Source organism: Melospiza melodia, chromosome 4, assembly GCF_035770615.1.
Source record: "Melospiza melodia melodia isolate bMelMel2 chromosome 4, bMelMel2.pri, whole genome shotgun sequence".
Classification (NCBI taxonomy): domain Eukaryota; kingdom Metazoa; phylum Chordata; class Aves; order Passeriformes; family Passerellidae; genus Melospiza; species Melospiza melodia.
Genome location: NC_086197.1, coordinates 12,314,739 through 12,334,318, shown reverse-complemented (window position 1 = coordinate 12,334,318; position 19,580 = coordinate 12,314,739). Strand labels below are relative to the sequence as shown.

Here is a 19,580-nt window from a genome sequence, read left to right as displayed (position 1 = left end):
AGATGGCCTAATCTGAACCAATACATGATGAGTTCTCACTGCTGGTCAGAGACTGATTGCAGTTGTCTTGTTCTTTTTATGCTGCTCTTCCTTAGGTCACTGTTGTTTCCAGAGTATGAACACATACAGGTCAAATACAGGACTGAGTATTACATAAACCCCTTCTATATGGCAGTGTTTTATTACTGTGTGTTTCTATCTGGGAAAAACGCCAATCGCTTGTTTTTAAAATTTTAATAATAATAAAATGGTTATTAAAACAGCAAAATAATTAGAGTAATAAAAATTTGGACAATTTGGATTAGGATAATATGAGACAATAAAAACAAAGAGTTACAGTTTTTTCTGGGCAAAATAAGCCCAAAAAAGCACACACATTAATAGAGGATTAACCCTTAAAAACAATAGCCTGTTGCATATTCATACACCTCATACATGATGCATAAATTCCATTCAAACACAGGATTCTGTCTGGTCAGCGTCAGCTTCTTCCTCTTAATCCTAATGGCGTCTTAAAGGCTGAGCGAGGTGGGAAGAAGTTCGTTTCTTCTGATAAGAGGGCAATAAATTATTTTTCTCTGACAGATTTAGGTGTCCTGTGGCTGCTACCTCTGTGCAAGTCCTTTCCTTAAAAAAAGTATCTTACATAGCATAGTTTCTATTTTAACATTGTTATAACTCAAAACTATATTTAACGCACTACTCAAGAAAATTACTGCAGCATAACTTTCTAACATAATATTCATTTTATATTATAATATTAATTTTAATATTTGTGAAAAGCCAATCAGAAAATACGCATTTTTCACACATCCTAAATAAAACTTTTTTTTTTTTTTTCCCTCTGAAGTGTAATTTTGTGTCCGTGTGCGAGGGGAGGGGATGGGGAAGGGGATGACAGCTGGGGAACGGAGCTCCGCGCACAGAGGCAGCGCAGGGCGGCCCTTCCGCCGCGTCACGGGAAGGGGCGGCCGCGGCCGCGCCGCCCGGTTCGAAGCGGGCGGGATGGAGAGCGGGGCGGCGGATCCCGGGCCAGGCCGGTTCCCGTTCCCCTACACTCCGTACCGCATCCAGGAGCAGTTCATGGAGGCGCTGTACGCCGCGCTGGAGGCCGGCCGGGTCGGCATCTTCGAGAGCCCCACGGGCACGGTGAGGCGGCGGGGCCGGGCGGGACCGCGGCGGTGGCGGCAGCGCTGCTCACCTCGCCGGCTCTCCGTGGCAGGGAAAATCGCTGAGCCTCATCTGCGGGGCCCTGGCCTGGCTCCGGGACTGGGAGGAGAAGCGGCGGCAGGAGGAGGAGCAGCTGCTGGCGCTCGGGCAGGACGCGCCGAGCCCGCAGCAGGCGCGGCCGGGCAGCGCGGACACGGCCGGGCAGCCGGACTGGGTCACGGCCTTCGTGCAGAGGAAGGAGGAGCGGGACAAGGTGGACAGGCTGAAGGTGGGGAGGCGCTCTGTGTAGAGGACGGGTGGAATAACGAGGAAAGGATCGGGAGGGCTCATATCACATAGTCACAGCATGGCTGGGGCTGGAAGGGTCGCCTAGAACATCCTCTGTGCTCGAGTCCCTGGAGCGCGGTACCCAGTGTCCAGGCAGCTTTCTAGCATCTCCCGGGAAGGGAACTCCAGCAGCTCTCCAGGCAAACTGTTCCTGCAACCTGGATGGTGAGTGGAGAACACGTGAAGCAAATTTGGTGGTGGTGTGTCTTTGCCTGCAGGTTGCCCAAGACAGGAAACTATTGGTTTGTATTGCTTTGAGCAGAGTAACACTCTGTAGGTGAGCCCGCCGAGAGAAGGGAACCCTGTCCTGGCCCTGTCCTGGAAATTTTATTTTCCTTAGTCTTTTTTCTATGCCCAGAGCATAAGTAGTGATGCCAAGGCTTGAGGACTAAATCCACTTCATTCTGCCTACACTCTCCCATTTTTGTAGGAAGAGCAGATCAGAAGGAAAAAGCGAGAAGAGCGCCTTGAGAAAATTCGACAAAATGTGCAGTTAAAATATGCAGCAAAGAGGAAGGTGAGTTACTCCACAGAGATGAAAACTTTCTGTTTTGGTTACCTTTAGTGTTGTTTATGCAGCAAAGAGGGAGGTGAGTTGCTCCACAGAGATTAAAACTGTCTGTTTTGGTTATCTTCAGTGTTGTTCATATTTGCTTATGTGTGACTTCACGCTGACTTTTCCAACCCACCTGTTTGAGGAGCTCTTTGTATGAGGTTTCTGAAATTGGTCATTCAAAATTACTTGTTAAATTTTCTTTTAAAAGACAGATGTGAAAAACAATTTGTTCATCAATAATTTCCTGTGGCAGTTTTTGTGTGTGGGCAGAAACTATGTGTGTTCTGATTGCCTTCTGGCTTTCTGCTTTTCTTTTAAAAGCTTTAATACCGAGAGGCTTTTTTTGGAAAGATCTCTGTTTTATGAACATGTGTGAACAGTACCTCTGGAATAAAAATGATGTTAAAGTTCACAGATACATATTTCACATATTTCCTCTCATTTAGGTGCATGAAGTGGCCTCAGTGCTCTTGATGGTTTTTGATTATATGAATTATACTTCCCAGAAATACTCAGTTCAGGTCCCCAAATAGATTTATTAGGCTGCCAGGCTATTAATTTCTAGTGTGCTCTGTCTCAAATACTTTGTCATGTTTTGGTCAACTCCTGTCAAAAGGAAATGACAGAAATAGTAAAGAATAGCAAATAAAAAACAAATGGAACAAAAAACTTGTTTCTTAAAAGAGACTGAAGAGCATGTGAAATGAGAAGCATGATGAAAAGCAAGAAAGCAACTGAGAGAAATATTATGGAGATTTAGAAAAGTGACTGATTCATCTTTTCTGTAGTGCTTACTAACTGCATTTTCTGTATAATTCCATGGTAATAAAATGCTCACTGACATTGGAAGATACTGTTTGGAGATGGAAAAAAATGAACTTTTCTTTGTTGTGACACAGAAGTTAATCAGAAAATTGTTCGTCAACAGTTCAACTGAATTTTTGTAGAGAGGTAGACTTGTGTTAGAGCAACAGTCATACAACTGGAGAAAAATCTGGAAGACAAATCTTGTTCTAAGCCAGATGCGTGGCTGATTCTAGCCATGAGTTAAATGTGCATAGTGTTTGATTATGTCCTTACATGTTTGTTTGTTCAGGTTTATTTGCACACTATTTTCTCTCAGGCAGACATCTTTTATGGGGCACTTTAAGCAACTAACACTGGATTACATGAACATTCCATTGAGGATCTGTTAGTTCAGCAGGCCTTTTGCAGAGAAGGTCCTTCATGTTTCCCCTTCATAACCACCTGTGTGGGCAGGTCTTTGGTTTTGGTAACAGCTGCCTTCTGCAGGGCTGAACAGCTTCAGCCTTCTGTGAGACACTGTGCTGTCTTCTGCCCTGTTCATGCCATAAAGCAGCCCCTGTGCCACTCTCTTTTTATATGAGAAATGCTGTGTCTTTGTGTTCTTCCAGAGATGTGAGGAGGATGAGGCAAAGCGCCTTCTTCAGCTCAGCAAGGAGGCTCTTTCACAGGGAGCTGGAGAGGATGCTCTAGACCAGCTGGATCACAACGAGGAGGAGCTGATTCTTGCTGAATATGAGAGTGATGATGAAAAGAAAGTGGTATCTGGGTAAGGACAGGGAATGAGGGGGTTCCATGCTAAGGACACATTTTCTATCTAATTTTTGTCTTGCCCTGATTAAAGAAGTTGTGCAGATTTTATTAAAAAGTGTTTCTCACCTTTTCAAACAGTGTAAGATGGTGGTTGTTCTGGGGTTTTATTTAATTGGTTGTTTGGGGGGGATTTTAGTTTGGTTTGTTTTGGTTTTTTTTAACTTTTGTTAGACCGATCTGAGTGACTTGAAATGCTTTCTGAGAAAGTGCATCTTAAAATGTGTAGCAGTGCCCTGCCTTTATCCATGCCCAGCTTCCCAAAGAGTGCCTCTGGATGCTGAGTGAATGATTCAAGATTGAGTTCCTTGCATTAGAAAAGCAGAGTGGAACTCAGGACACCAGAGGAAGCTGTCAGTTCTGCAGATTAGCACTGGCATTTTTTGATACTCTAAAGGCAGAGATATTCACATTTCTGAAGACAGAGCTTTGGCATGAAAAATCCCATGCACACTTTTCTCTCTCATGCATTTGCTTTATGCAGAAAGCCAGAAGCCATACTTCAGCACAAAAACTCAAACACATTTAAATTACAAATTTACTAATTCGTGTCTAGACATATCCTTCTGCCTTAAAAATTGAAGAACACTTAACTACTTTTTTTATATGTAAATAGTTTATCAAACATTGAACTGCTGTTATCTTTGAGGAGCTCAATGGCAGCTAGCTGAGTGCTTTCCTGAAGCCCTTCTTTATGCAATATCTGGAGGGTGGTAAATTGCTTCTAATGGGAAAGCTTTACAAAAATAAATAAATAACGTCACCAAAGAATAGTATAGCACTGATTAGCTTATGCCTGAGGCTTAGAGCCCCTAAATCAAAAGAAAAAGAAATTCTTGGACTTGGAAAAAAGGCACAGCCCAGGAGAGATTTTTCCTTTAAAGAGAAAGGCTTGACTTGACTATGCGCACTTACACTGTTCTTAAAAAGTTAAATTTTCTTTTACCAGCTGAGATGAGTTCTGAGGCTCTTTTTGAGATGACTTAATCATCTCTCGTGAGACCTCACTCCTGTGGTGGAGCATCATTAGATTCTTACTGTCAGAGGTCTGCTGAAAGGAAACTGAACTTTCTCTTTTCTTAGGCTGGAAGAAGATGATGATGATGATTTGGAAGAGGAGCATGTGACTAAGGTGAGAGGAGGAAATTAAATAGTGCCACTTCATAGAATACTGTAGGAGTGAGCAGAATTATGGCTTCCTTGCACCTTTCCAACAGTCAGGCAGTACAGAAGGATTTAGGAGCTAGCTTCCAAGACCTGCCAGGTCTGTTGATAGAGACAGCTAGTTCTGCTGTGCTCATCTCCTTCTGGACTACACTGCCTGCCTAAGCAGCTTGCTGTGCTAGCACTGCTTCATTTTTTGCTGCAATAAATAGTTTTTTATTACTCTCCCATGGTGAGTCCTTGTTTTATAGAGACCTTGGAAAATTAAATGGCAACAAAAGCAAATGCAGAGGAGAAAACAAAGATGGGGCTTTTGGCCTCAGCAGTTTTAAGCACGTGCCTTGTGCTTTTGAAGGCTTGAACAAGGTGAACCTTGCTGAAGTGCTTGGCTGCTTCCTCATAAGATTGGTCATAGGTAGGGATTGGCTTTCACATTGTTCTTGTCTTCCCTTTGTTGTTGCTCACTGCAGATCTACTACTGCAGCCGCACCCACTCCCAGCTGTCCCAGTTCGTGCGGGAGGTGCAGAAAAGTCCTTTTGGCAAAGACACGCGTCTGGTCTCCTTGGGATCCAGGCAGGTACGTGCTGCTGCTGTTCCCAGGGACCCAGAGCACACTGCCAGGAGCTGTGGGGATCTGCTGCCACAGAAGTCACCTTGGGGTCTGGCTAAGTTTCTTGTTGAAAAACTAAGGCAGTCATGGGTCACAACACAGATCTGTGTGATGTGCATTTTTCTGTGAACTCTGTTTTGGTCATTTACCCTTTGATGTAAATACAAGAATATGTTTTAACTTTTCCAATATGGAGTGTTACAGATGTCTGAGTCACTGAGAAGGTGCTCCTCTTAGTAAACTAGTACTTCTGGCAGCATTTTTCAGAAGCTGTTGTGTAGCAGTGAGCCCTCTTTGTCTCATTTTTTCCTCCTAAGTTTCTGTGAGTTTTATGCATATTTGTACAGTTAGTATATACAATGTCTAACTGGTAAACTTTTCATTTTTGGAGTCTGGCCTGAGATGGCTTTAAGGAAAATAGTATATACAATGTCTAACTGGTAAACTTTTCATTTTTGGAGTCTGGCCTGAGATGGCTTTAAGGAAAATAATTTGTTTTACAGCCGGGGGTGCACACGGGGACACTCAGCTGTTAATTGACTCCCTTCCTTTTCCTCTGTTTGCACATGCTAGAATCTGTGTGTGAATGAGGAGGTGCGACGCCTGCGCACACTCCAGCTCATCAATGACCGCTGCATGGAGATGCAGAAGAACAAACATGGTGAGGATGCTCCTGTCACTGTCATATTTTCTGAAAAATTCCTTCTCCAGGATTTTTTCTCCTGGGAAGCTGAGAAGCCTCAGAGAAAAAGGAAAATAATAATTATCTGATTCGCTTCTCCTGTTTTTTGCTGCTTTGGAATGTGTTTGGAGATTGTTTACCACCTGGTCATTCTTTGATTAGTTTCATGTGAATTCTTTTAACTTAATGACACAGCCAGCTGTGTTGAGGCTCTGGAGAGAGTCACAAGTTCTTCAGTAGTATCTTGTTAAGCCTTTTCTAAGTATCCATTCTCTATTCTTTAGTATAGTTTAGTATAGCATTCTTTAATATAATATAGTAACATAAAATAATAAATTAGCCTTCTAAGAATATGGAGTCAGATTCATCTTTCCTCCCCACAACAGAGGACCCTGAAAATACCACATGCTCCCAGCCTGGGGAAGCAATTCCTAATAAGTGTCATGAGAGTGTGGAGAAAGTGGGCACTGCCAGTCAGTTCTAGCAAGAGTGCTAGAAGCTTGAAAGTGACAGGTTGGAGGAACAGGAATCCTTGGTGCTTTTCTTGATCTCCAGGCTATGCTGAGATCAGAATAAATTTTCTGAATGTCTTAAGCTGGTCAGGACTTCTGCACAGAAAGATACTTGTGTTTGTTAACTCAATGCTAGAAATGTTGGAAGATGTCACATGCTAAATGTAACTGGCAAGAGTAGTGTCCACTATGGAGATGGAAAAGTTACTGCTGAATAATTTAAAAATAAGTGATAGGTCAGGAATACACAGGAGAGAGCTTGCTTTGAAATCCATGAGGTTCTGCAAAATGATTATTTTAGGCTGTTGTGTGTGTTGCTCATAGCTTTCTTTTGATTTCTGCTGTTAGAAAAGAAGAGCAGTGAGGAGAATGGGGGGAAGAAGAGACGTGTGAGTCACACCGTGTGCCCGTTTTATTCCTTTGAGCAAATGCAGTTTCTCCGTGATGAAGTTCTGGTGGAAGTGAAGGATATTGAGCAGTTGGTGTCCTTGGGAAGGGAGGCCAAAGCCTGCCCATATTATGGGAGTCGATTTGCTATCCCTGCTGCTCAGGTAAGGCATTACAGGCTTAGTGGCATTAATGCCAGGCACTCTATGAATGAACTGGTGGGCTGCTCCCTCTAGTACTGTTTCTTAGATTGGGGGAGTCTGTAAACAGGCTGTGTTTCTGTCAGCTCTAGTTTTCTCAGAAAGCAAAGGAAAATGTGAATTCCCATCAGAAGTTCATAAGGATGCTGTAATATCTCAGCATTTTGAAATACTTGAGCAGTTCAGCAAGTGTGAGGCAATACTAACATACAGGTGTGCTCTTAGCTCTTACACCACTCTTCTTCCTTGCTGGGTTCTCTCTGAAGAGTTTCAGTGCTCCAAAGGAGATTTAAAAGGTAACCTGAGCCCGTATGCAATTGCAGCATAATCATTTCTCTTCAGCTCAGATCCCAGTGCCCCTCTCAAGCATGTGCTCCTGGTTTTGTTCTTACTTTTCCCATAACAAGAGAAGTCACTTGGCTGAATTCTGCATGGCCCTCTGATAAGGGCTGTTAATGAGTGGTTGTAGAATGCCTCAAGTTTGTAAGGATGAGAGCTGGAATCAGGGCAGTGTGTGCCTCTCCTGTAGCTGGTGGTGCTGCCCTATCAGATGCTTTTGCATGAGCCTACCAGGAACGCTGCTGGCATCAAGCTGAAGGACCAGGTTGTGATCATTGACGAGGCTCACAACCTCATAGACACCATCACCTGCATCCACAGTGCCGAGGTCAGCGGCTCTCAGGTGAGTCACAGCCTGGCCTGCTCATGCTAATTGTGCTAAAGAGCACAATTCCAGAGTGCTCTTTCTTCTCTCCTTTATAACAGCAGCTTCTGCTTTCTGTTTGTGCAGCTGTGCTGTGCCCACTCCCAGCTGTCGCAGTACATGGAGCGATACAGGTGAGGATCTTGGGGGAAAACAGCTCAGCACAGCAAGGGCTGGGGATGCCTTGGATTGCCCCATGGCTGCAGGGTCTTGCTTGCTTTTCCCCAGTGGAAAGTTACTGCATTAAGAGTTCTGCAGATGAAAAGACGCTTGCTTCATTATCTCTGTCTAGAATCCATCTAAGTCAGACTCCCGGGGCTGGGATAAAGCAGTGAGAAGGGGATATCCTGAGGATTCTGTTTTCCCCTTATACACTCAGTTCCTTTCCCGATAACTCCCTCCAATCACTTCTACTTTGTGATGCAGAGTTTCAAAAGATTCAGTCTTTCATGCCTCTCCCTTAGTCTTCCATTGTGCATTATGGTAGGAGCAGGAAGCTCTGAGGAGGAGCAAGCTGTGTGTGGGTTTTGGCTCTGCACCTTGCCATCCCTGCAGTGGCTGATTGTTGCGTTCAATGATAATAACTCTGAATGTTTGGAGCATTATTGCAACAGGGTCTTGAGGCATCAGTGCCATTGTAATAAACCAGCTATAATTAATAGGCAAGAAGTGCAATGGTAGGAACAGTGCGGGGAGCATGGATAAATGCTTTGGGATGACCGTGGCAGGATATCCAGATGACTGTGCCCTATCACAAACAGGGAGAGTGAACTTGGAAGAACTCTTAGTTCCTGACTCTCCAAAATGAAGAAGAGTTCATGTACTTGTTTCTGCAGCTCATCTGCTTTGGTTAGTCCCTGAAGAGGTTTTGGGGCCTAAACATGTCTCATTTTTCATAGAAAACGTTTGAAGGCAAAGAACTTGATGTACATTAAGCAGATCTTGTATTTACTGGAGCAGTTTGTGGCTATGCTGGGAGGTAAGCAAACCTTTTGTGTCTCCAGGGATACTGATAAAGTCTGAGCTAGTTAATACTTCCTCAGGACACTGTCCCCCTTCCTCCACTGCAGAGACTGCAGGGAAGTGTTGCTTATGTATAGGTTCAGATGCCAGTAGTTTTATTTCACAGGTTGGTTTGTACATGGGGAAGTTGACTGATGTCTGCTGGAACTCTTCTCTTTGTTTCACTAGCTTAGGAGCAGCAGATAACATTGTGAGTTGGTAGAGGCAGTTTCCTTTGTGTGGTTTTGAGATCCAGTTGAAGTGAGGATGGTGTAAAATGCCAAGTGAGGAATACAGCAGATTTATATATAACAGATTTATCACAGTGTAACACAAGAACTGCATGAAATAAATCTCTGGGTCATCTGGTAACAAGGCCTCTGTGTGTCAGCATGCATCTGCAGAATGAATCTTTCTTGAGTGATGCCTTTCCTTTGTGAGAAAATATTTTGCTTTGATTTTAGGTCCACAGGAATTTGCAGGGCTTGCTCCTTTTCTCCAATGATCTGTTTCCTAGGTCTTAGGAATGTGGGTGGTGTTCCTTAGGATGCAGCAGCACACTTGTTCTACAGTGTAGGGCTACTCTAGGGCAAATTAAAACTGAGTGGGAGCTGCTGTTTTGTCTGCATAGACACATCTTGCAGATGTGTAGTTACTTCTTGGGGTTTTTGTGCACTGTACCCATCAAGCTCAGTCTTTAGTTTCCTGCTTACTTTTGAGACAGATTCAAGCCTTCCTTGAACTGGTTTCATGCTTTACAGGTAATGTGAACCAGAATCCTGGATGTCAGGCAGTTTCCCAAACAGGTAAGACTGGAGTGAACTCCTGGGGTTTGCAGCTATCAGTCAGGGACATGGGCGTGGGCAGTAAGGGGTGCAGGCCCAGCAGCAGCCAATAATTTATTTTCCCCTTCTCTCTCTTTTCTTTCAGGAACAGTACTAAAATCCATCAATGACTTTCTATTTCAGAGCCAGATTGACAACATCAACCTCTTCAAGGTAATGCAAACGTTGGGGCACAGGTGGTGGTGACTTGTTTGAGATTGTTGTGTGAAAACTGGAAGCAGAGCCAAAGCCCATGCTTTCTAACTGTCTGTAAGGCAAAGCTACACTGTAAGGGCTGTGGATACAGAAATTCTGCTACTCCAGTAACCTAACTTTCCCTCTTGAACCTCCAAACACAGCACTTTTAACAGTGTGTGTTTTCGCTCTGGAATGCCATTGTAATAAACTCTTCTCTGGCTGGTGGTGCCCACAAAGAGCTGTGCCCCTCTCCCCAAAAGCACAGCAAGTGACAGCCTTGCTGGGCAGGGGTCAAGGGCAGCAGGCTGGAGAAGGGGTTCTGAATGCCAGCTCATGTTCCTGTCCTCCTCCTACAGGTTCAGCGCTACTGTGAGAAGAGCCTCATCAGCAGGAAGGTACTGGCCCTGGGGTTTCATGGGCAGCAGTGCTCCAATGCTGCTTCACACCTGCACTTTGAGATGGATGCAGCAGCTGGGTGGGAGCTTGTCTTCTCCATCCTGTTCTGCAAACAAACTGGTTCCTTTAAAAAATACTGTATGGGCAGGTTAACTCTTGCTTATCCAGAAAAGAAAAATACAGTGTGGTTTGCCACAGTATTCCAGTGGGTGCCAATTCTGTGCTGCTTGGCCTCAGATTTGCCAGGCAGGCAGGCTGCATTGCAGTAGAAGAACAGGCATCAGAAACTTGTTTTTCTTTTCAGTGGGTGTAGCAAGGTAATGGGAGCTGATATATTCTGATTAGGCTGTTTTGTGAATACCTACTGAGGAATTTAATTTGTGGCAGACCAGCAAACCTGCCTTTATCTTCTCTGATTCCTGCTGTTGGTAGTCTTAGTATTTCTGGCTTTTGTTTGGCAGCTTTTTGGGTTTGTGGAGCGATATGGGGGCCCTGCCTCAGCTGTGAAGACCAACAAGGAGAACCAGAAGGTGGCTGGTTTGCAGGACTTTCTTCTGACACTTCAGCAGGGATCTGATAAGGAGGGTGAGTTCAGGCATCCTCTCCTTGTGCATCTGTGGGCAGAGTGAGGATGTAGAACCTGCATCTCTCTGCATGAGGAAAGGGAGGAGGCAGGTGTGCAGAATGAGGGCCTGAAGAAGGTGTCCTGCGTGGGTGTTTTTTAACAGGTCTCACTAGCTGACCTAGACAACTGTCCATTGGATTAGTGAGGTCCCTTTCAAGCTGCATGATGTGATTCCATGTTCACACGACATGCACTTGAGCTTTGCACTTCTGTGACCTGCTGGCTCTGGGACCTGAGCTACTGTGTATAGTAGCTTTGCTTAGTGGTGCCATCCACAAAAATCAGGTTTTTATTTTATTTTTTTTTAATTTAGCTATGAGATGGAATTTGGATTTTCCCCTTGAATGGGTATTTATTCTCTGCCTGCATATATAGGCCAGGTATTGTGTTCCTGTAGAGCATATTTTGTGCTTAACCCTTGTCTTTACAAGTGTGGCCTAAGTTGCCTTGCCTGCCTCTCCTTTCTTTTTTGGGCCAGCAGGTACCCCCCAGAGCCCTCCCATGGAGGCTGAGCACGAGCAGCTCCGAGCTGCCTCTCCACTGATGCAGATTGAAGGATTCCTCTCAGCCCTCACAAATGCAAACCAAGATGGCAGAGTCATTCTCAACAAGCAAGGTACTGGAAAGGGAGAGCTGGGGAGGGGTGGCATGAGTCAGTCACAAGCAGAGTGCTTCACTGGCACTGAGGGAGGAGATACAAGAGTCTCTGGGGTACCTGGAACCTGCATTTATGCCATCTGTGATGCAGGCTGGCAGGCTTGGTCTGTCTGAGGATGCTTATGATCCCAAGGGAATTTTTAGCCAAGGGCATTGGGGCCAGGGTTTGCAGAGGTCTGCTCCCACTTTGGAGGTCAAGTTTTGTCCTGCAGTTTACTGCATCTGTTGTACAGCTCCAGGGAGATTAGGAAGCAGAAGGTAACCTCCAGGCTGGCATTACCTCCTGCTGCCTCTGTCTGTGTTGAACAGCAAATCTTTACTTTGAGAGGTGGGTACCTGCCAGAGTGCCTGGTCAGGAGGGAGAGTCTCTCATATCCCTGAGTATGTGTCACAGCTCCCTCCTGCACACTCTTCTCTCCTTTTCCCAGGCACAGTTGCTCAGAGCAGCCTCAAATTCCTCTTGCTGAATCCAGCTGTCCACTTTGCCAAGGTTGTGGAAGAATGCCGTGCTGTCATCATTGCTGGGGGCACCATGCAGCCGGTGAGGGAATGGGGATGCTGTGCTGGGCTCTCGGCAGGTCGGGGGTGCTGTCTGCGAGCCGGGGTGGAAAGAGCAGCCAGGCTGAGCTGGTGGTAGGTTGGAGCTAGCACGGGGAGCAGTGGGAGGAGCTCGTGATCCATCCAGGCTCTGCAGGGCCAGGGATCCCGCCGGGATCGTGCCACGGGAGCTTTGCAGAGTCGGCGCCGCTGTGTGCGGGCAGAGGGCGCTGCCGCTCCTCGGCCTGACCTGCAGTGCTGCTGCTGCTGCTGTAGAGGTTTTTGGGACACTGGTACTTCACTTGTCTTTGTTTATGCATCATAGGTGGCTGATTTCCGAGAGCAGCTGCTGTGCTGTGCTGGCGTGGACCCTGCCCGGATCGTGGAGTTCTCCTGTGGTGAGTGTGCCGGGCTGGCAGGGAGGGCTCAGCAGTGCCAGGGCTGCAGTTTGCCTTCAGCACTATTCTGTCAGCACTCAGAGCAATGTGGCATCTTTCCTAAAAACCAGGGCAGCAAAGGGGTGTGAGTTCCCTTTCACTCTGAGCTTCCCCTGTGGTCTTGACTGGTATTAGCAGGCAGTGTGCCATGTTTTCCTCCCAGGGGCAGAGGGGATGGAAGTTGGAGCAGCTGAGTGACTTAGGCACTTTGGCTTAGCCAGGCAAATGTTTGCCTCTGTCACTAGAATGCAATTCAAGTTCTTCAGCTCGTGGGGTTTGTGCCAGCAGTAGTGATGTTGACTCTCCCTACTTGTTTTTGTCCCCAGGACACGTGATTCCTCCAGAAAATATTTTACCCATCATCCTCTGCAGTGGTCCTTCCAACCAGCAGCTGGAGTTCACTTACCAGACCAGAGACCTGCCTCAGATGGTCAGTTTGTCCTTTGTTCCCTTCCTTGGGATCTCTTTTTTGCTTCACATGCTTGTATTTCAGAGCAGGGTACACACTGTGTTTAAGAGCTAAAGCCGTGGCAAAGGAAATCCCAAACCACAGAAGCAGAAGCAGCTGAAGGTGTTTAGGCATGTCTTCCTTCTTCCTGTGGCAGGCCAGTGGGCACCCAAGGCTGGACACTAGGTCTGCTCTGCCTCTGCTCAATCTCAGGCAGATGTGCTAACCAGCTTTCAATGTCTGTTCTAATGGGACAGCTTCCATGCACTGAGGCAAACCTTCCTTTCCTGAATGACCACGGCTCCACAGCCAGAACAGAAACCCTGGGCTAGGGAAGAAGGCCAAGCAGTGAAGAGCTTTTTAGTGATGCCCAGCTCCCCATGGAGTTGTCACAGACCTGGCTTATTTCCCACATGTTTTCCTCCACTAAGGCAGGTCATAAGGAAGGTATGATCCCTGAGCAGAGAATTGGAGCAGCATTAGCTGGACTCCTGTCAGCTGCAATATGCTCTGATCTTTCTTGCAGATGGATGAGACAGGTCGAATCCTTTGCAACCTGTGCAATGTGATCCCAGGAGGTGTGGTGTGCTTCTTCCCCTCCTATGAGTACGAGAAGCAGGTGTACGGACACTGGGAGAGGACAGGGCTGCTCTCCCGCCTGGCAGCCAGGAAAAAGGTGATGTGCAGCCAGGGCAGTTGGGACTTTCCATGGAGGTGTCAAAACCCAAATAATTCCATATGCATTATAGACCTCTCTCTGAGTTGTTCCCATGGTCTGTGCACAGAGCAGAACGGATGTTTATCCAGCTAATCCCTCCAGGAACGAATAAATTACACTTCCTGGGTGGCTGAGCACTGAGCTGCAGTCTAAATGAGATTGATTGCAGCTATACATCCTTGAAGTGCACACTCTGTGCAGTGGCCATGGGGGCAGACAGTCTTTGCTACCCACAGCAGGCTTGTTCTCTTGTGGCTGGGAGGGGCTGTTCAGGTTGAGCTCCTACAGGGAATTTGTTTTCCCCAGGCTCATCTGTGTGTCCCTTGAGCACAGACCAACACAGCCAAGGGCTAGGCAGAGTGAGACAACAGTGCAGTTCATAAGACAAATGGCATTTTGCTGTCTGCCAAAAGTAGAGATGAGAACTGGAAGACTAGCAGTGGTGACTCCTGTTGAAGGAGAAACATTAAATTGGGAGATCACTGCAAATATGAAGTCTTTCCAATGGCTCTCACAGGTGTTTGAAAGCTGGGTATTGAAAGTCAGGCAGTTCAGGTTGTGGTGCAGGGATCTTGGATCATGTGCCAGGGGAAGGAAAAATTACATATACCCTGGCTGTGACTTGTGTGTACCAAAAGCTAAACAACTTACCACAGTCTCACATATTTCACAGCCTTGGTGATTCTGGCATTCTGGCACATGGGGCAGCCTGTAGGTTTTTGGGTGGAATCATTGTGCTTCATTTTCTCTGTGTTTGCAGAGTTACCACTCTGAGTGCCTTTCAGCTGTGTCCTGTCAGGGTCCCAATGCTCTGCCTGGTTCCTCCAAGGCTTTGGGCCACTCACAGTTTGTTCCAAATTTCAACTCCAAATTGTTCTTGTTTTGCTTTGCAGTCTCCAGAAAACTGGATATGCATTAGCAAGGCAATTGGGTCTAAGTGCAGCAAGTGAGACTTTCAACTGCCCACACATAAGATCAAATCTTAGCAGGGGAAGGTTCAAGGCTTTCCTGAAGTTGCTGTGGTGAGATCACACTGAGATTATATACAAATCACATAGGGAAAGTAAATTTAAATCAAAAGCTTACACAGCTACCTTTCAATAAGTTAGTTTTGACTTATATTTGTAATTGCCAGTTATTTTTCTACTGAAAGACTGATTTTGACTGGTAACATTTTATATTACTTCTTGCTAACCAAAGGAAAACACATTCTGTAGATTCTTTACTGTTACAGAGAAGACAGATGTTGGACCTCTTGTTTACTAGGAAAACTACTTGTTTTAGGCCAAGCATCTATAAAATACAGCTTAATTAACTGCAGAGGTTTTCAGTAACTAATTAGGTGTGCTAGAATAACATAAAGATATACTACTTTATTTATGCTTTGCATGAAAAGCTAATTTATTCACTGGGCAAGGGGAGTCCCTGCTTGGAATTAATTGATGATTCAAATTGATTTGTCCTGTCCCTGTCCTCCAAGATCTTGCAGCTTGACCCCAGAGGGTCTTGATTCATAGGTGCAAGAGGTGCTCATTGTTTTTTTTTGCCTCTCAGCTCTAGGATGACTTGTAACTTCTTTCAGTATTGAACAAGTCTCCCAAAGCTGAAAGGGAATGCTGGAGGGGCAGGAGCAGCTGCTGCTCCCTTCAGAGCCCAGCTGAAAAGAGCTGTAGTGCATTTTCAGGGTGGAGGAAAGGTACTGGTTAAATTAGTTTTTCATGCAATTTTCCCTTGCATGACCTCAGTTCCATATGTTATTCAATGGCATGGGGGTAAAATGATTTGCTTTCTTTAAACTGTTTGTTTCCTGTTGCTGAACTGATGAACTGTGCCTGACAGATCTTTCAAGAGCCTAAGAAAGCCAACCAGGTGGAGCAGGTGCTGGTGGAATATGCCAAATGCATAAAGGTAAGCTGAGCAGGCAGGCTGGTGGGAGTGTGGCAGCCCAGTGGGTATGGGAATGCTGCAAAGGAGGGCAATTTTAACAAGGAAAAAGGGCTCCAGCCTAGGTGTGGGAGTGTTTCTGAAGCACAGAAATGTTCCCTGCTCTGGTTTAAGTTGCTGTCCCTCTCCTGCAGCGCTGCAGCCAGACAGGAGGACAGATGACAGGGGCCCTGCTGCTTTCTGTAGTTGGAGGCAAAATGAGTGAAGGGATCAATTTCTCTGATGACCTGGGAAGGTAAGGTGACTGCTCCTTGGAAAGCCACCTCTGGCTTGTGCTGGAGTGACTCCAGGCATGATGGGCACATCAGTGCTTGCATGGATACAAAATCCTGGGGAATGTGTGGCTGAGCTGATGCTTAAAGGAACAGGAGGGGCTGCTGGGTGGTGTAAAACCTGTCTGTCCAGGCCACTCTTCTGTGAGTAATGCAGTTAGGCTTGCTGTGCTGGACAATCCCTTGTTCTGGCACCCTGAATCCCTCTGCAGCTCTGTTCAGCACATGCTTGTCAGACTGCTGTGCTTTATTGTTGCCTTTGGTTTGCAGGGCTGGCTGTCTTTCAGGGGTGCAGTGACCTCTAATTTATCAGTCTGTTGGCATAGTGCCCTAGGATGAGACATTAAGAATAATGCAGTCCTCCCTTGCAGGTGTGTGATTATGGTGGGAATGCCTTACCCCAACATTAAATCTCCAGAACTCCAGGAAAAAATGACCTGGCTTGATAAAACAATGGTAAGAGCCACTTACACCTCTGTCTCTTTCAATTCTGCTTTATAGTACTAACGTCCCAGCACATGAGCCCCAGAGCTGCCTTCAGAGGTTTTATTTTCTTTGAGCTTGCCCTCATTTCCCAGACAGTGTGGTACTGAGAGCACAGCCTTCTCCAGGCTGCTCCTGGACAGGTAGCCCTAAACACAGAGGAAGTTTGGTGGAGGGAAATGCCACCAGGACTTGCTGGCAGCTCTGAGCTCCAAGGGGAGCAAAGGCCCTTCAACCCACAGGGGGTGGCAGGGTGCTAGAAGCTGCTTGCAGGATCATTTGTCCTTTCTCATTGCTCACTGGAGGTGCTGTTCCTGGGGACAAGATCTCTGCCTTCAAGGGGACCTTGGGTTGGCTCTTTGTGAATGCTCAACAGAGTTTTCTGACTGCAGCCTTTCTTCTCTTCCTCCTTACTCTCCACTTGGGGTCTGCCTGGCTACCCGCTCACCCTGCAGGGGTAAAAGCATTTACCTCACTTTCTCAGCAAAACTTCTCAATTTGATTTACATCTGCCTTGTGTTCAGACTTGCCTATTTCTTCTTTCCAGCCCAGAGCTGGTGGCCAGGCACCGAGCAGAGTGCTGATTGAAAACCTGTGCATGAAGGCAGTAAACCAGTCAATAGGTAATTCATCCTTCCTTGGACAGGCTGGGGGATACCAAACACACTGGAGGAGGAGGGTAGGAAAAAGGATGCATTACAGATGATGGGAACAAACAATTGAGTGGGCCATTCATTCTTTGTTTTTATCCTGTGGACAGGCAGAGCCATTCGCCACCAGAAGGACTTTGCAAGCATCGTGCTCCTGGACCACAGATACGCACGCCCTGCCATCTTCAACAAACTGCCCCAGTGGATCAGGGAGAGGACCCAGGTGAAACCTGCCTTTGGATCAGCGTTTGCTGAGTTAAGAAAGGTCAGAACTCCTTGTATTTTGTGTCACTGTTCCCCACTGTCCTCATCTGGACCTTTTTAGAGCTTTCCCTAAGGCCAAGGACAAACTGCCTGGTTCTGTGTGTTCCCAGTTCCATCGAGGCAAGCTGGATGGTCTGTGATGTGGAGCAGAGAACAGATGGTATTCATCATTATGACTTAAACCTCTGAAGACTAGGTAAAGTAACACAAGTTGCTGCTTTTCTGTACCATGGACTTGATAAAATCTCTGCCTTCTGCATCCTTTGTGGATATTTGCTGTTCAGTATCTGAGTGCTGGGATGGTGAGAGAGCCTTCAGCACCACAGGCAGGAGGGAAACTGGTTGTAGGTCTGAGGCAGGTGAAGAGAGTATCAGCAGGCACCTACTTGTTTACAGCTGTTAAGGTTTTATTTAAATTGATTAAATATTTTCAATAAAAACACTCAAGTATGGCGAGTATTATTTAAGTACACTTAAGTATGGGGAGTAATTATTTTGACTGAACACATAGGGTTTTATCCCATCAACCACCAAGTGTAGGAGGCCTGACTGACCAATGCCATCACTGAGCTTTTCACAGGAATTGTAAACTAGCAGGCCACTAATTTATGTCATATTGGAATAACACAGAGTGGTAATGGAGCAGCTGTGGGTAAGGTTTTTTCTCACCCATTTTCTGCCTTGCTTCAAGCAGCCAATAGATTGAAGCAGTTCATTCTTAGAAGGGGAATAAAGATATGGTCACCATACAGAACTTCTCCTTTCTTTGATCATGTTTAAGCACAGGATTGCTTTGCTCTTTTTAACCCCTAAGCTTCTGAATTCAAAGTAACTTCTTGAATTTAACTTTCCTGGGGGTCTTTTCAGGGTTATGGGTCAGTGCTGGAGGGCAGCAGAAACACCAGGGACAGCCACATAATCCCTCAGCTGTTCCCAGCTACCTCTGTCATCCTGAGCAAGCTTCATCCCAAGAGCCCTGTTTGCTTCTTTTCCAGTTTCAGCAGCTGGATGCCACCTCTCCAGGCTCTTCACAAGGAAGAAAGTACTTATGGCACAGAGCTGTTACCCACTCCCTGTATGTTAATTAGCCCCACAGGGAAGGAAACAGCTGCCTCTGAGAAACTTCCATTGTGAGTCACCTGCCCCTTGAGCAGGTCCAGACCCTGTGGTCTGCACAAGCTCTGCCTTCAGGGAGGGGAGCACCTGGTTCTAGCAGCTGGTGCCCTCCAGCCTGTAGTGCTGGGCTGTGAGGCTGGACAGCTGGGCTTTCCTTTTACACACTCTTAATTAATGACACTTCCCACTTTTACCAAAGTGAAGGCAGTAAGGACCTGCTTCCTTCAACTTCATGGAAATTTTTCAGGCAGCAATAGTTCCACATTTATACTCAATGGATCCCATCTATGACTCCCAGTCATCCTCATCCTCCTCACCCACGGGCTGCTGTGGGGGTGGCAGGGGTGGTATTGAGTCCGACATGCGAGCAAAGGCACCGGCAGGACTGCCAGGAGCATCCACGTTCCCAGAGGCTCCTGGGCCTTTCCCTGAAATACCTGGGAGGGAAAGAAATCAGTGAGTGACACCTGGGGACTAGAGACCAAAGAGATTCAGCAAAGGGGAGGGGGAAAGCCATGCTCTCACCACCCAGGTAACCAGAACAGCCAACATGTTTAATGCCAAGGTTTAATTACAGCTCCCCTGAGCAAGTCCCTGCTGTTGACTGCCCAATGCTGAGGTGTGACCTTCAATCTAAATGCCCCAGAAACCTCCCACAGCATCTCAAGTCCCCATATGGGCAATGGGCCCAGCTGCCCAAGCACTGGATTAGAAAAGACACTGCTGTCCCTTCTGCACAGGCTTTTAGGGTCCATCCTCTGAAACATACAAATCCCTCCAGTGCCTCCAGCTTGGAACTGAGGTGGAGATTCCTCTGCTCATTCTCTGTAAAGACACTCCCAGCTGTACTGTGGTACCCTGCCCAGGAAAATCTCTGTTCCTGTTTCCAAGGCTGTGGCTGACACAGCCTGGGTACCAGGGAGTGCTCTCCCTGTTTCCTGGGGGAAGGAGCCCCCATTGCAGGACAGTACCTTTGCGCCTCAGCACCAGCTTGTTGAACAGGTCTGACATCAAATCTCCACCTTGTCCTGTAGCTCTCACTGAAACAGAGAAGAACGAGTCAGTGAAGAAAGATTAGTCTGA

The 19,580-nt window shown here is 46.4% G+C and overlaps 2 protein-coding genes across 9 annotated transcripts in view; one reads left to right on the top strand and one right to left on the bottom strand.

Moving 5' to 3' along the window:
* The first annotated feature begins 988 nt into the window (after positions 1-988).
* Positions 989-17,723, top strand: DDX11 (DEAD/H-box helicase 11). 2 transcript variants are annotated; one of them, XM_063153918.1, is made up of 26 exons: positions 989-1,149; positions 1,223-1,438; positions 1,928-2,014; positions 3,469-3,626; positions 4,751-4,799; positions 5,302-5,409; positions 6,016-6,103; positions 6,985-7,187; positions 7,753-7,905; positions 8,014-8,060; positions 8,826-8,905; positions 9,690-9,734; positions 9,859-9,926; positions 10,307-10,345; positions 10,808-10,931; positions 11,453-11,587; positions 12,057-12,169; positions 12,491-12,563; positions 12,929-13,032; positions 13,577-13,726; positions 15,608-15,676; positions 15,847-15,947; positions 16,356-16,440; positions 17,015-17,090; positions 17,228-17,382; positions 17,492-17,723. In XM_063153918.1, exons 1-26 carry the CDS (start codon positions 1,006-1,008, stop codon positions 17,519-17,521), a joined length of 2,700 nt encoding a protein of 899 aa, XP_063009988.1. In that variant the 5' UTR covers positions 989-1,005; the 3' UTR covers positions 17,522-17,723. The 2 variants fall into 2 exon arrangements, with proteins under 2 accessions (XP_063009988.1, XP_063009987.1); XM_063153917.1 differs by having other exon boundaries at positions 11,450-11,587.
* Positions 17,724-17,767: 44 nt separating this feature from the next.
* WASHC1 (WASH complex subunit 1) overlaps positions 17,768-19,580 on the bottom strand; it is a 57,526-nt gene continuing 55,713 nt past the window's right edge. For all 7 annotated transcript variants that reach the window (XM_063153922.1, XM_063153924.1, XM_063153925.1 and 4 more), the window contains 2 exons: positions 19,469-19,537; positions 17,768-18,934 (listed from right to left, as the gene is read on the bottom strand). In XM_063153922.1, coding sequence (XP_063009992.1) covers positions 18,783-18,934; positions 19,469-19,537 — 221 coding nt within the window. In that variant the 3' untranslated portion in view covers positions 17,768-18,782. The remainder of the gene's footprint in view (positions 18,935-19,468; positions 19,538-19,580) is intronic.

What these genes read in the sequence shown, in the direction of transcription:
- DDX11 (XM_063153917.1), top strand. Translation starts at nt 1,006, where the DNA reads ATGGAGAGCGGGGCGGCGGATCCCGGGCCAGGCCGGTTCCCGTTCCCC. An exon ending in AATATGCAGCAAAGAGGAAG is followed by an intron (nt 2,015 to 3,468) that starts GTGAGTTACTCC and finishes GTGTTCTTCCAG; the next exon opens with AGATGTGAGGAGGATGAGGC. An exon ending in CCGAGGTCAGCGGCTCTCAG is followed by an intron (nt 7,906 to 8,013) that starts GTGAGTCACAGC and finishes CTGTTTGTGCAG; the next exon opens with CTGTGCTGTGCCCACTCCCA.